The sequence below is a fragment of the Polyodon spathula genome, chromosome 2 (assembly GCF_017654505.1).
Source record: "Polyodon spathula isolate WHYD16114869_AA chromosome 2, ASM1765450v1, whole genome shotgun sequence".
Classification (NCBI taxonomy): Eukaryota; Metazoa; Chordata; class Actinopteri; order Acipenseriformes; family Polyodontidae; genus Polyodon; species Polyodon spathula.
Window position 1 is genome coordinate 6,262,281 of NC_054535.1, and position 16,042 is coordinate 6,278,322.

Here is a 16,042-nt window from a genome sequence, read left to right on the forward strand (position 1 = left end):
AGATCCTTTTTAATTTTCTGAACAATTTTTTTTAATCTATAACGTTTTGGCTGATCAAATTCTTCTATTGTGGCTTTCCTTGTTATAACGTGAGCGGAGTGGAGAAATAACCTTAGATCAGGGAAAAAAACTCTCTATTTCTACTCCCCTTTTCCCTTTTGTTTCTATCATAAAATCATTTACCTGCTCAAGCGTGTATAACTTTTTCTTACTGACGGGTTGGCTATCAGGGATGTCTGAGATAAGCGAGGAGTCAGAGAGCTCCCCCTCCATCTCATCCGCGCTGTCCTCTCGCTCGCCCCCGAGAATCCGCTCCTCCGCAGCTCCCTCCGACTCCTCGACACCGGTCTCTGCCACAGCCGTCACTATTTCAGGCGGCTGAGATTCAGCTAGCGGAGAGTCTTGCACCGCGCCCGGCTCACCCTGCGCTGTGCTCTCTTCCTCCGCGTTGGGAGGGACTGACGCCCCGTCTGGAGCCCGCAGTCTCCCTGTCTGCACGGGTTCGGAGTTCTGCACTGGCTGCGCTCTGCCATCCGGCAGCTCTGCAGCCTTCCGTTGAAATCGTGTCTTTTTCGCTACTACCTTGAATGATTCTTCACCATTCTCAGTAGTAGCGGTATTATCCTCCGAACCCGTCGGTGACAGGCTGCGGCTGGGTCTCTTTGTGCGAGGCCGTGGTGTTGGTGGTTCTGCTCCGGTTTCCTTCTGGATCGCCCCCTCCTCGGTCAGCACGGGCTCGCTCTGCGGCTGCGGTGCAGGAGCCGACTCTTCCTCCCGCTCACCCCCAACACCCCCGACTTCCTCCCCGCCAGCATCGCCCTGATCCTGCCCTGTCTCCGCTCTAGCCTCCTTTCTCGGGCAGGCTTTCCTCTGGTGTCCCTGTTCTCCACAGTAAAAACACCTCATCGTTTCGGAACTGACGAACACCACACAATTCATCCCTTCCACGTTAAAATTCCAGGCAACATTAATGACTTGATTAGGATCATTTAGTAAGACAAACACCTGCCTTCTAAACGACATGACGTGCCTAACGCTGTTATTTTTGCACCCCAGCGGGATTCCCTTAAACTAATTGCTCATTTTTTAAAAACGGAGGCACATTAGAAATAATAACTTTCGTAACCGGGGTTACTAGAGGGGAAACCTGAACAAATTCACCTTTCACTGTAAATCCTTCCTCTACCAGCTTGTGTACCAAAGACACCTCCACTAAAAATATTACCAGCGCTTTATTCATTCTTGACGCCGACATAATATTCTCAAACCCCACCACCTCTCCTACTGCCAGCAGGCACTCCTCCACCGAAACCCCGGGGTCAGGCAGGCAACGGACCCCGTGTCGGCGGGTGAGAGCCCCCAGCCCTCCTGAACGAGACCCCATAACGGGATCTCCAAACACACACCACCACCCAACAAACAAACAAACACACACACACACACCACTAACCTACGAACAAACAAACACCCAAAAAGAACAACTAAGTAACTATCAAACTAAATAAATAAAATTTTAAATTTCCCGGTCCTACCGCACCGGCGTTCCACCTCTCTGCAAGCCCTTCCCACAATCCTCCACGAGAAAGAGAGAGAGAGAGAGAGAGAGAGAGCTGTGCTACAGCCTGTGTGGTGTTGAGAGAGAGGGGGAGGGAGGGAGAGAGAGGGAGAGCTGTGTTGCAGCCTGTGTGGTGGTGAGAGAGAGAGGGAGAGAGCGAGAGCAAGAGAGAGAGCGCTGTGCTGCAGCCTGTGTGGTGTTGAGAGAGAGAGAGAGAGGTTAGAGAGAGCTGTGCTGCAGCCTGTGTGGTGTGGAGAGGGAGAGGGAGAGAGAGAGAGGGAGAGCTGTGTTGCAGCCTGTGTGGTGTTGAAAGGTAGATCAGTACAGTAGCAAAATACCACTCCCTAACTAGCAACATGGATACAGACACTTTTTAAACAAATGCCTTCTCTTTCAAATACGCAAAAACATACATTAATAGTAGTCATTGCTACGGAAGTGTATGTACAAAACAGGTGTTGTTTGAGAGGCTGAAAGTTACATCACTTTGTAGATATTCCACAGCTCAGAATATGAGACAACTGGGGATCCTGTGTTGAGAACTGTGCTGTTACATTGATTTTGTAAGCCCTGAGGAGACTGGCATGCTGCCAAGGTAGACAACTCTAACTTTACTGCTACAGTATCTGACATCTACAATAGGAGTGTTCCAAACCCATTGGTTTTATCATAACATTTGACAAGAGTATATACAGCATAAAAAATATTTTTTGTTTGTTTATTTAATAACAAATACAACAAGGTGTTAAAACAAAGTGCATACCAGCATATGAAATGAAAAAATGCAATACCTTATACATAGTGTTGTTCAGCATTTTACATATATAAAAAAAATAGTTTTAAATTGAAAAATCATGGAAATATCTCGGTATACACACTTGACATGTGTAATATGATCCATGGCAGTTCTGGTTTCTGATTAACTTTAATGTCCCTGGCATATATGATGAAGCAGAATCTATGCAACTCGAAGTCACATTTTCCCCAAGTTAGCTGGTACTTTGCGAATGTTTGGGCTTTGCTGTGCTGACGGAATTAGTATCTACAGCAGTTATGAACATGACATCAGCACAAAACAAGCCAGGTTTATTCACCTTGAAATCATAAAAAGAAAAGAAAATTGACAGAAGTGGGCGGTGCAAGCCATCGGGAGATACGTCAGAAATCACATTGGACATTTCCATCAGTGCGTTCCAACTAAAGCACCACCATATTCTGTTAAATACTTCTGATTAAGATTGGCAGTGTTTTAGCTGAGGGACAGTACCGTCACACAAATTCACCAATGCACACCTCTGCAATAAACCGTGGCCGTCAAGCAAAGCACAGTGCTCTGACAAACTCATTAACTAATTATTATGCACTGTCTTTTATTAAAGATTGCTTGTCTCTCAGTTCACTTTATTGTTTTAGTTTAATGTGTTGCTTATTATTCAGTATGTTCTTTTATTGTCAGTGCGAACATGTACCTCAGTACAGCAGTATTAGCAGCGGTATGCATCCTCTGCCTCACCTGAACCACCTGCTATTTTTGCTTTTTATATACTTCAAACATTAGTTTTCTTTTGAATATTCATTAACTGATTTACGTTTTCTCTCCATCCACTAAAAATATTATATTTTTGAGTTCTGATCAAGCTAGTAGTTATTATGCCCAGCAATTGCCGCAATAAGTAGACTTTGATTGGCCAACATAATCAGGTGATAATGTGTTTGTAAAGTGACAGAGAACCATGTTTTGAACGTTATTTGATCCTCTGACATCTAAACGTCTGCTGTATCCTAGGATGTAATGCAGGGCTGCTTATTTCATTGTCGGAGTCGAAATATAACAGTATTACAATCAAAATATTGTGTGTTTCCTAGAAAATAATAGACAAAATCAGTTAAAAAAATAAAATAAAATAAAAATACTGTAATTCGGTAAAATTCGGAATAAACCGGAAATGCGGAACACTGCTTTATACAGTAGGGATACCGGAAGTACCTGGAACTAATTCTACTTCTTACCAGTCCTTCTTGTCATCATTTTCTGTTTCTGTTTTTCTTCCCCTGTCTTTAAATCCTATCCTTGAAATAACAAACACATAATCTGTTTGTTTTTCCGCTTTTTTCCCTCCTGACTGGACTGGTGTGATTGTTTGTCTGCTCAGTGAGAGTCAGGCCCAGGTCCAGTGCCCAGGCCCCAGTGAGATCCTCACGAGGAGAGAGAACCCCTTCCTAAAGCCCGTGCAGAATGACTCTGAGGAGGAGGGGCAGGGGGGGCAGGTGACAGTCCCCAATGTGCAGAGAGATGACCTGGCCAAAAGGAGAGCTCAGAGTGGCCCTGCCCCCTACAGAGAGACCCAGCCCTTTGTAAAGGCCTCCATTACACAGTCTGACCTGGAGAAATGGGAGAGGCTCAAGCTGTCCACAGACACCAGGTGGCTGTTCTTTCTCTCTTAAGGAAAAGCATGTTTAGGCAGTTGAATTAGAACAGGAAGAAATGAAGCATACTATTTTTTTCAGCAGATTCATTCACGGGGATGTGGAATTTTTTTTTTGCAGTGTTAATTCTGATTCTCAATACATTTTTTAATTGATTTATTATAAAATATTTAATATCTGAAGAGACATCCATACCATAAATACAAGTGCCTTTATAATAAAAGATAGTTAAACCTAGTGACCCACATTTTTAATCATCTGCTTTACATAAAGGAAGAAATGTAATTAAAAAAACAGATTAAAAAGATCTGATCCTTCTAACCAAAGGCCATTCAACGATTCTGAGAGCTTCCGTTCTGTCGGTCATTATACTGTACAGATGTTGGAGGAACAAAGTACCATTGAATTATTGTCATCAGTTACGTCTTACCTGAGAGTTTTGCTTTTCATCTCAGTGGTTCATATCTTAGACAAGCATTTGTAACATGATGCTGAGCCCTGAAAGTGAGATGAGGTTACATGTGATTCTAATCACTGCAGATAATTGAGGCAGTGAGATCAAAGTGCTATTAACTACCTATGCAAATGGATTGGATCCTTTTGAACGCTGGTTACGATGCTTGCTTGCTGATTGTGAGGTATCAGGTCCGTGTTCAGGCTCCAGGTCTGTTTCTCGGATGCTTTTAGATTCCTGCTGATTGCAGAATTGCTGCAAGTCATATTAAGTGGTACAGTTTTGTTATTACAGCAGGATGGCGCAAAAACAAAGATAAATACTTCTGATGTTTTGCTAACATTAAGAATACATTAAAAAAGAAAATTTGAATATAAAATAGGTGGTAATTTAAAAATAAAAATAGTGCACACCGGCATATGAAATGAACAAATGCAATACCTTATACAGTAGGGATACCAGAAGTCCTTGGAACTAATTCTACTTCTTACCTGTCCACCTTGTCATCATTTTCTGTTTCCTTTTTTCTTATCCTGTCTTTAAATCCTGACCTTAAAATAACAAAGACATTGTTTGTTTTTCCACTTTTTTCCCTCCTAACTGGACTGGTGTGATTGTTTGTCTGCTCAGTGAGAGTCAGGCCCAGGTCCAGTCCCCAGGCCCCAGTGAGATCCTCACGAGGAGAGAGAACCCCTTCCTAAAGCCCGTGCAGAATGACTCTGAGGAGGAGGGGCAGGGGGGGCAGGTGACAGTCCCCAATGTGCAGAGAGATGACCTGGCCAAAAGGAGAGCTCAGAGTGGCCCTGCCCCCTACAGAGAGACCCAGCCCTTTGTAAAGGCCTCCATTACACAGTCTGACCTGGAGAAATGGGAGAGGCTCAAGCTGTCCACAGACACCAGGTGGCTGTTCTTTCTCTCTTAAGGAAAAGCATGTTTAGGCAGTTGAATTAGAACAGGAAGAAATGAAGCATACTATTTTTTCAGCAGATTCATTCACGGGGATGTGGAATTTTTTTTTTTGCAGTGTTAATTCTGATTTCTCAATACATTTTTTAATTGATTTATTATAAAATATTTAATATCTGAAAAGACATCCATACCATAAATACAAGTGCCTTTATAATAAAAGATAGTTAAACCTAGTGACCCACATTTTTAATCATCTGCTTTTTATAAAGGATAAAGGAAGAAAATAAATGAAAACAGATTAAAATGATCTCATCCTTCTAACCACAGGCCATTCAGCGATTCTGAGCTCTCAGTTCTGCCGGTCATTATACTGTACAGATGTTGGAGGAACAAAGTACCATTCTTATAAAAATTATATAAAATTAATGATAATCGAATTGTTACTGTTTTGTGTGAGAATTTGTTTCTCTGTGTGTGTTTTTCAGTTTTTTTCACAGAAATACGAACGCAATCCTGCATTTGACCAAGACGTGCACTCTGTGCTAAACTGCTTGCAGATTTTTCCCCCCAGTGTCTCGTTGCAATATTAGTTTTGCTTGCAGAATTATTGTGAAGACTGTTGGGGCTCTAAGAATAGACTTTCCTCAGTTCTCGGACTATTGGGTTAGCCAAAAGCGCTATAGGTGGGTGTCCCTATAGATCGCTCCCGTGGTAACTGTAGGTCCAGACCTGTTCACGTTCCCGCCGGTACTCTGTACATCGAACGAGGTTACCATTCTAGTAGTTGCTAGGCTCAGCTCTGCATCAGTTCGATTGCATGCAGTCCTTCCCGCAGTGCTTCGTTGCTGCCTTGATCCCTGCTTGCAGTACCATTGCGAAGGCTGTCCAGGTTCTGACCGCACGCTTTCCCCCAGTGTGAGTTTACCTGAAGCTATACAGGTGGGCATCCCTATATATTGTTTCTGTGGTAACTGTGGGTCACAGATCACAGACCTGCCCCGTTTCCGACCCGGTACATGTACCGAACAGCGAAAGAGGTTACTGCACCGGGGTACCAACCTAACTGAACTGTACCGGGTGTACCACTGAACCGTACCGGGTGTACCAGCACCGAACCGCACCATACCGAGGGTACTGACTTGCACTTTTTTTATCTGTCTTACAGTACTTTTGCCTGTAACATACTGTACAGCGGCATTGCTGCTTGTGTTTGTCTGAGACACCTGGTTTTTTGTTCTAAGTACTGTGTACTGAACCAGGCCTGTTACAGTAAGTGACTGCGGTTAAGCTTTCCCTGTACAGTGGAGCTTATGCCATTGATCAAGGACCACTGTGGTCTTGCAGGTGCCCTGGTCTACAGAGCATATGCCCTGTTACATTACTGTACAGCAGCATGGCTGCTTGAGCAGATGCCCCCTTGAGGGCAGCAACAATATTGTATACTACTGTACCGACCAGACCTTGTTGACAGTCCAGTTGCTGATTTTAGCAATCTGAGGAAGCAACTACATTCTTACTGTACATTGCTTGCTATTTTCATAATGCCTGGGTTTTTATCCTTGTGCTAGCAGCCTCTGGGCACATGAGAATCCACTCTCTCGGCCAGTACATCTGCCCAGGGGGAAAGAAAACTCCTCATGGAGGGTCCCATTACTTCAGAGTGAAGGTAAACCCCGAGGTGGTAGCCTCATTTGGGGTTCAAGGAATAGAGAGAGATCTCTTGCCTCCCAGGAATCAACCCACTGTTCCCTCTGGATCTCCATAATAGGAGACAGGGACCCGCTGGTGATAAATGCCTTGTGGCACAGTGATCAAGGAAACGGTTACATGCCTTCCCACTGCTTGCCTTGCTCCCGCTGTGTGTGGAGAAAATCGGGCACCGGGCCAAGGTGCTCCTAGTAGCCCCTTATTGGCTTAAACCCTAGTGCAGAACCTGAGTGGCCAGCCGTGGTGACTGCCCAATGCCGTGAACTGCTTAGTCAGGCTCAGGAGATCTAATGGCATGTTGCCCATCAAGCCTGGAGCTCTGGGTCTGGCCCCTGAATGACTGCATTGAGTCTTCTGGGTCTGTACAATAGAGTTTTTGACATCTTGAAAAGTGCCTCAGCAGCGTCCACACTTTTCCAGTACGGGTACAGGTGGAGCATTTGAACATTGTTAGGTGGCTTCAGCTGCCTATGAAGAACATTTGTCCCTTGTTGGAGGTAAACGTGATGCTCAATGCACACTTGAAGCCCCCATTTGAGCCAACGCGTTCAGCTGAGCTCAAATGTTATCGCTGAAGCGACTGTTTGCTTTCTGTCACCTTCGTAAAGTGGGTGAGCGAGATGCAGGGGTTCTCCTTAGTGAGAACCTGCTTAAGAGGCCAGGACAAGGGTTACGCTCTGTACTGATCCTGTCTTTTCCAAGCACTATCTCTGCATTCCATGTCAATCGCTCTGTGGATTTGGAGGCTTCCTTCCAGTCTGACAGGGAGCTGCATACGCTCTGCCCAGGGCAGGCCCGGGCGTGCTATGTTGACAGGAAAAAAATTTGGATTCCGTCTGGACAATATGTTGTCGGCTGTGGGACGAAGTTACATGGTCAAGCCCTGTCTACGTAGAGGCTGTCCAAATGGATAGCAGACACATGCAGAACTTGCCCCCTCCAGAAAGCTCACTGGCAATTTTTTCAGGGGCATGGCAACTTCGTGGGATTTATTCCAGGGTGCATCTGTTAGTGACATTTGCAATGCAGCAGTGTGGGTTACTACCCATACCTTTACTAGGTTCTACAGACTTAGGCCATGGATACACAAAAACCCTGGTTTTGGAACTAGAGTATTAAGGGCGACTTCTTGCTTGCTTGCTGATCGTGAGGTATAAGGTCCGTGTTCAGGCTCTGGGTCTGTGTCTCGGATGCTTTTAGATTGCTGCGGATTGCAGAATTGCTGCAAGTTATATTAAGTCGTGCACTTTTGTTATTACAGCAGTATGGTGCAAAAACAGAAAGATAAATACTTAAATAATGTTTTTCTAACGTTAAGAATACATTAATTATGGTGATGCTGTCCTTATAGCCGCTACTGAAAAGTACTAAATGCTAAAAACTATGCAATTATTTTATGATAACACTACATAAAATGTCAAACATCACAACAGTTTGTTTAGTTACTTGGTACTTTTTAAAAGCAGTTTTGATGCCTGGCTCTTCTCACATTGGCCACTAATCTTTTTCAGTCATTTTTTTCTTTTTCTCTTTTACTTTCCCTTCATTTTAGACACATTCAGGAGCACTACAATAACACATCAGACTCATGTTTTCATTGTTATTGTTTCCATGTCCATTCTTTTATACTGGTCTTCTTATTGCTCAGTGAGAGTCAGGCCCAGGTCCAGTCCCCAGGCCCCAGTGAGATCCTCACGAGGAGAGAGAACCTCTTCCTAAAGCCTGTGCAGAATGACTCTGAGGAGGAGGGGCAGGGGGGGCAGGTGACAGTCCCCAATGTGCAGAGAGATGACCTGGCCAAAAGAAGAGCTCAGAGTGGCCCTGCCCCCTACAGAGAGACCCAGCCCTTTGTAAAGGCCTCCATTACACAGTCTGACCTGGAGAAATGGGAGAGGCTCAAGCTGTCCACAGACACCAGGTGGCTGTTCTTCTGTAACTGAAAGCCTGATTTTTAAATCATGGAATTAGGATACTGCTTCATAGTACAAATCTAGAAAACAGTACAGTAAAAATATACATGTACTATTTTTATCAGAGGCTTTTCCTTCTTTGTTTCCTTGAGCAGTTGTTTTGCATACAGAGGGTGAAAACTAGGTAAGGGTACATTTTAAATGCATCAAGCAAATTATAGATTTTTCCTTTACTGATTAGTTTCTCAGTTTTTTAAAGAAAGGTGTTTTTTTTCAATTCAATACTGTTTTATTACTTTTTACTGTACATTTTTTTGACAAATGGGTAATGATTCTGATTCTGGTTCTGATTTTACTGACATTACGCAGCAAAGCTGAACCCTGTCCTGCCAGTCGGTTTGCTCTAGAGCAGTTAGTGGAAAAGGTCTAACAGCCTTCTGTCAGCAGCACTTAAAGATGATAATTGAATCTTTTGCCACATTAGCTGCTGTTCCTAGACCAGCATGTAGCACATTTACGTGTTTGTGAGCAAACAGCCAAGCAGAGTAAAGTGGCATTTGTGATATAGTTAAACTCAATAAGAAATTATGAGAATCCAAAATGTTTGTGTAGTATGAATATGATATATATTATAAATGGAGATTAGTACTAATGCAGTCTAATCAGAATGAATGTAAAATTCATGAAACATGAATGCATCGTAATTTACCATAAATATATAATTGTTTGCTATTAAATATTAATGTATGAACGCAAGTTATTTGTGTTCACAGTGAATTGATGTTCACATACCATTGTACTATATGAAAGAACATGTGCTGTCTCAAGTACAGATCTGGTACGTCTGGTAGTCAGTACAACAGTTGTGAGTTAGGATGCAAGGAAACAACTGTTCCCATAAAAATAATATATAAGAAACTATTTATGTATAAAATGAGTTGTTTAAAAGGTGTTTCGCAGTATGGTTAATTAAAGAAAGTAAAGTAGCTGTCTCTTGTTCTGCTTAAGAATGTTCTGTTTAAGAATGCATTCAGACAAAAGTTTTTCTTCGAGTGGTTTTTCTGTCTCTCACTTTCGTTACTGTATCTCTTCTCAGTGAAGTTTCTCTGACCTACTTTCCTGTGCTTTTATTTCCTAACTCCATTGGTCCAGTGAGGAAACCTCAAAGCCCCTTTGCCAGGCTTGCATGGACAAGGGCCTGCCTGTAATAGAGGCAGAGACTGCCGCTCTGGACGATCTAGCCAGCCGCAGGGCCAGAGCAAACAGAAAGGCTCTGGGCAGCAAGCAACGTTTTGTACATTTTGGCCCGGTGACGGAGATAGATCAGAAATGCTGGGAGAAGCTCAGCATTGCCAGGGCCGAATCGGAGAGTGAGACGTCAGGATATGGAAGCCACAGTGAAGCTGAAGCCAGCAGATGTCTTGTTTCAGCTGCTAGCTATAGCATTCAGCACATTGAACAGGTCGCCAGGTATGCAGCGGCACTGCAACAGGGCTGGGTGGATTGGTGCCGCTTTGCATTTGCAGTGTTTAAGTGTGTGTGTGTGTCTGTGAAGGAACTTAATTTGGAGCATCTCCATATTGTTTGTGTGTGGGGGTGTGGGAGGAAATAGCAAAGTATGTACTGAGTTGCAGCAGGTCACCTCATAATAGTTTTCTTTGTATGAAAACATACTGTAACAAAACACAGATGTGGGCTCTCTCTATTGTGATGGGAATGACAAAAGGGTTTGTAAATATGATTCAGGAGTGAGATACGTAGTTTTTTCAATTGGACGATTTGTTTTTCAGCGTTTTGTCAAATACAGGATGTGGAGGAGCATTTTCCCCCCTGGCATAGAATCTAAAGCAGTTTGTTGACTTTTCTGGTTGACCTGGTGTATTGACTGTGTATATCAAAAGCAGGGTGGCTTGTTGGTTGTTTTCCTTTTTTGCGTGACTTGTTTCTACTTTTCATTCTGCCTTGTATTCCTGTCTCATTATTTCCTTGCCTCTCTCTCTCCTATCTGATTTGTCGTACTGGAAGTGAGCCTAAGCAGTCATTCACAGCCGAGTGTTGCCCCAGGAGCTCTTCATTTGTACAAGCGGTCTGTACTCCAACTCGACAAGAGTGGGCACAGCGGCCTGCTGAGACCCAAGAGGACAGTGAAGAGGAGGGACAGGAGGAGAGGCAGCCCAATCCCGAGAAAGACGACATGCTGGCACGCAGAACTGGGGCCTTCCAGAAAACAACCAGCAGCCCCACTTTTAACAAGTTCCTTCCTATGCCTGCGTCCTTGCAGCCAAAGCAAGAGGGCCCCAAAGGGACTATAAAAGAAGAGATAATAAAGCAGAGGTTAGACTGCATATTGATGTGAGCAGCTGCTTCCTTTAGCTTTCCTCTACAAAGGCTTGTGTTTGGTCCTAACGTTTGAAATGGTTTTTATATTTGAATTTTTAATTTTGTTAATTGGAACTAACCCTGTGTTAACACACTGCATTGGCGATTGTGGTCATTGGGTCTTTAGCCAAGGAAGGAGAAAGAAATGGTTCCCTTTCAAGTATGAAATGTAACCATTACCCAATGGGTATTTACCGCCTAAAGACCCAAATCCTGAATATTGTATACCAAAGCTGCTCTTTCATCCTGTGATGCAGTCGTGGCCCGCCCCCGAGGGATGAAAAGGAGTGCATGCTCAGACCGTGTACAGCTAATGTAGCGTTGCTTCTACTTGATAAAAGTATGATATGAACAGGGGAGGTGAAGAGTAATGTAAAATACTGTAAGGAAAATAAAATGTATATTTTTCACAGTAGGCAGTCAAATACACGATTTCTGTAAAATTTGTGATGATATGAATTTTCCGGGACCCTACATATTAAGGCTAGTATAATCTGTGCTCAGTCTGTATCTAGTTATTACCTCCTCCTCACACAGCCCTAGTCACGCCTTGTCTGAAATTCTCTCCCTGAATCTCTGCTCTCCTGTGCAGCTCTTCTGCTGCTTCTGTGTCACCACCGGGTTTCAATAAGACGTACTTTTAACACACGCTGAGGCAGCTAGTAAAGTTAGCACCCTTAAGTGAATATGGTTTGCATATCAAATACCTCCCTCGCGGTATCTTCTGACGTAATTTGCATGCATTTCCATTCATTAACATTATTCATTATATTTAAATGAATTTTCCATGCTCTAGGTTGCCTGCCACTGGCTAGTGAATACAGCAGGCGCACAAAGCACACATTGATGTGGCTTCCTGCTTGCAAAACACGGTACCGCTGTTTAGTGAATGAGGCCCATAGGCTCTTAGTTTCTTTGTTTTGGTATACTTCAAACGTAGATAGCTTCAAAAGTTCAAATGTGAACATATGTCATTATCACTTCCAGGGGAAGTGAATCCCTTCTGTGATTTGAGTATGCTGATGCGATAATGACTATTGCAGCACCTGAAAAAAAACACGGGCGCTGGCGGGCGTTCTAGTAATTTACAGCATGGCTGCTGACGGGCGTTCTGGGTTTAGAGGGTTAATATTAACTCGGTCTCTGTAGGAGCTCACTTCCTGGCAGGTCCATTTTTGAAGGTGGCTTGGTGGCTTCAGCCGCCTATGAAGGAAATTGCATTCAGCTGAGTTGAAATATTGATTGTTTAAAGCGGCTTTCTTGTTGGCTATCACCTCCGCAAAGCAGGTAAGTGAGATGCAGGCATTCTCTATTGCAAAAGCCTGCTTAATTTTTACAGAGGCCAGGACAAAGGTCGTGCTCTTAACCAATCCTGCCTTTCTGCTGAAGACTATCTCGGCGTTACGTCAACCAGTCTGTGGAATTGGAGGCTTTCCGTCCTCCTCCTTTCCAGTCTGACAGGGAGCGACAGCTCCATATGCTCTGCCCAGTGCGGACCCTAGCGTACTGTGCTGACAGGATAAAAAGTTGGAGGCAGTCCGAACAATTGTCTTCTTCCATGGTCAGGCCCTGTCTAAGCAGAGGCTGTCCAAATGGATAGCAGACAGAGTCAGGACTGCCTATGAGCAAGCCAACTTGCCCCCTCCAGAAAAGTTAACTGCCCATTCCACCAGGGGCATGGCAACTTTGTGGACTTTTATTACAAGATGCATCTGTCAGAGACATTTGCAATGCAGTGGTGTGGGCTACTCCCCATACCTTCAATAGGTTCTACAGACTTAATGTCACTAATCCTCAAAACCATGGTTTTGGAACTACATTGTTTAAGGGCAATTTCTCAATTGTCTCTTACAATACAGGCTAGCTGCTTTTTAGTGGGGTTCCGAATGATAAGGCACAGGGCAGCCTTTGGCTTAGCCTTGCAGCATTCCAGTCGTCTGCAGTCTTGCCCTTGCAACTGCTTTGGTACACTCACCCATTCGGTAATGATTACTTTTCGGTCAAATCCAGTCAAGCTGGGAATTATACAGTGGTTAACAAGGTGGTCAGGCTGGTATGTTCTAAAACGGGAACTCCAAGCTTTTCTAAAGACTGAGCCAAGGGGAACGCACCACTTGTCTGTCTGTAATCAGTAGAAATTAGTCACCCCCTGGGAACTGTGGCTGCTGTTTCATAACTAATGTCAAGCACGTTTTAACAAAATGTTTTTGCCGAGTTGTGTTTACCTGTCTGTGTCTCTTGGTTTTTAATTTAGTTGCGAGGATATATAACTTGGAGTGCATGATCTATTTTACCTCTGGTGGAACAGTCTTACAGATCTGGTGTTTTATCCTGGGTTCGGTACAGGGTGGTTCCAAAGTCATTTCAGCTGTATATACCTCTATACCGTGTAACAACAGTTATAGGCATTGTTGTGGTCACTTTTGAGTACCATTTTGTGACTGCATCCCCTATAATGCAAGGTCCTGATAATCCCATCCTATTTCCCATGGTCTACTGTTGTTACCTTGTACTGTATGTTTTACAGTATTCTCCGGCTAAGAGAACACCCCTCGGGAAGCAAGTGAAGTGCTCTTATAGCTGAAGTGTTCTCTAAGGTGTAGTTAGGGACCAGATACAATGTTAATCAATAAATAATTAAATATGTATTACTTGTCATGACGCACATGCATCAGCATCTGAAATGAGCTGAATAAGTAAAGGCAAAACAATAGGCACACGTATGTTAATAAACTACAATAAAGTAACAGACAAACTAATGTCAATAAAACTAGCAAAAGAACACGGTTAAAAAGCTTAAATCGATATGTACTGTGAAATTAGCTGGTGGGTGTGTTTTGGTCTATCACAATGACAGCAGCAAAAATAATGGGTGGTACTTGGGGTTACCTTAACATTAATAAACTGTCAAACCAAATTAACAGAGCACCCCTACACAAGTTACAAAATGCAGCAGCAATATACTAAACATGCACATTATTTAACAGACTGGTGAAGCAACTCACCAGAGTGGGAAAGACCAAATTCCTCTGTGACTCCCCCCCTCCAAGAGCTCGGACAGTTTCCAAAACAAACATTGCATCCACTGAGGGTCACATGCATTTATCCCTTTCTCCATGGAAAACTGCAGAGAGACCATCCACATTGAAAAATATACTGTATATTACCTGTGTGTGTGTTGCACCAAAGTAATATTTGCCAGGTGATTTTAATGCTGTTTCATCATTAAAGGTGGCTATAATTAATCTGTTAAGCGATAACAAAGTGGTGTGTTTTATTAGTAGCACATTTTCAGTGAAAGTGACTAGCATTGTTTTTAATAGCAGCAGTGAATGGTCTTGTGGGTCGGAAAGCCAGCAAAGAACTACATCACCGAGGGTGTATAAACCTCAGTGAAGGACAGCCAAGTCCTCCTGTCTGGGTACTATGAGGATAGCGCTGGGGAGGAAGGAGAGTTGAAGATCTCAGGCCTGGAGAAAGATGACCCGCTGACCCGCAGGGCAGGTCTCTTCCAGAGGTGACCTGCTCTTACTTTCAGACCCTTTTCTCCTGGTCCCTGGCTCCCTCGGGAATAACAAGGTGATCCACGGGGAGAGCTCAGAACAGGAGGCAAAAATTAAAAGGTCAGAAGGCAAGGCCTTGTTGTCAGCGACACTCCTGCATTGCCCTGGATTGTTTGTCCCGCAGTAGTCGTCCTTGCTGCCTGTTTTCTTGTTTTTGTTGAAGCAGGTGGATGAATGGTAACAGAAGGGAATATAATTGGTGCATGAAAACTCTTTGTTTCTTTTTGATGGTCCTTTTTTGAATTGGACTTTCAAAAAAAATGAATCCAATATATTTTTTCTATGCAGATTATGTTGCAGGCAAAGGAAAAACTTGCATTCCAGTTGTAAGCTGCTGCTTTTTTCCTCTTTTTAACACATTTATTGCCAAAGGAGATTTGACCTGCTATGGTGACAGAGGTGTCATGAATTTCGCTATAACACCAGATCTGTACACATCATTGTTCCAGGACCTTTGTCCTTAAGTATTATGTTAAATGAAACTGATCAGTTGAAACATACTAACTTCTACTGAATGCCTTTTTTGTTATTCACATGATTTTTTTTCTCCCACTGCATATTTGGTGTAACTGGATCATTCTCTCAGCAGTAGCTCTGCCCTATTGAGCCCGGTGGATCAGTTCAGACAAGTGGCACCTGTGTCCACGGCAACAGTCGGTGTTACTACCAAGGAGAGTCCTCGAACAACTGGAACATTTCTTCAGTTGAGGAAACGGGAGATGGCAAATGAAGAGGAGGAGCAGCAAGAGGAGGAGGCGGCTGTGAAAGAGAGCTTTCCAGATTTGGAAAAAGATGACATGATGTCTCGTCATGCTCTAGTCTCCCACAGACAGACAGCAACTGCTGCCAGACAGTTCCTCCCAGTCCCAGCCTCTCAGCAGACTCGGACAAGTGAGGCCAGTCAGTTCCTCCCAGTCCCAGCCTATCAGCAGACTCGGACAAGTGAGGCCAGCAAAGATGATGGCAAGCCACAGAGGAGGCCATCTTGGTTAGATGATGATCTCCCACCAACGTGAGCTGCTTATGCTTTTTAATACGGCATAACCTGAATATTTTTAAAATGCCCTTTTCTAAAAAAAAAAAAAATATAAAAAAAAGATTATATTTATATATATGAATTATATATATATATATATTA

At 43.4% G+C, this 16,042-nt stretch overlaps 1 protein-coding gene across 8 annotated transcripts in view; it reads left to right on the top strand.

Annotated features, from left to right (window-relative positions):
• LOC121329510 (LIM and calponin homology domains-containing protein 1-like) overlaps nucleotides 1–16,042 on the top strand; it is a 125,810-nt gene that overhangs the window by 80,292 nt on the left and 29,476 nt on the right. For all 8 annotated transcript variants that reach the window (XM_041275104.1, XM_041275120.1, XM_041275111.1 and 5 more), the window contains 6 exons: nucleotides 3,709–3,978; nucleotides 5,067–5,336; nucleotides 8,701–8,970; nucleotides 10,115–10,432; nucleotides 10,988–11,296; nucleotides 15,494–15,916. In XM_041275104.1, coding sequence (XP_041131038.1) covers nucleotides 3,709–3,978; nucleotides 5,067–5,336; nucleotides 8,701–8,970; nucleotides 10,115–10,432; nucleotides 10,988–11,296; nucleotides 15,494–15,916 — 1,860 coding nt within the window. The remainder of the gene's footprint in view (nucleotides 1–3,708; nucleotides 3,979–5,066; nucleotides 5,337–8,700; nucleotides 8,971–10,114; nucleotides 10,433–10,987; nucleotides 11,297–15,493; nucleotides 15,917–16,042) is intronic.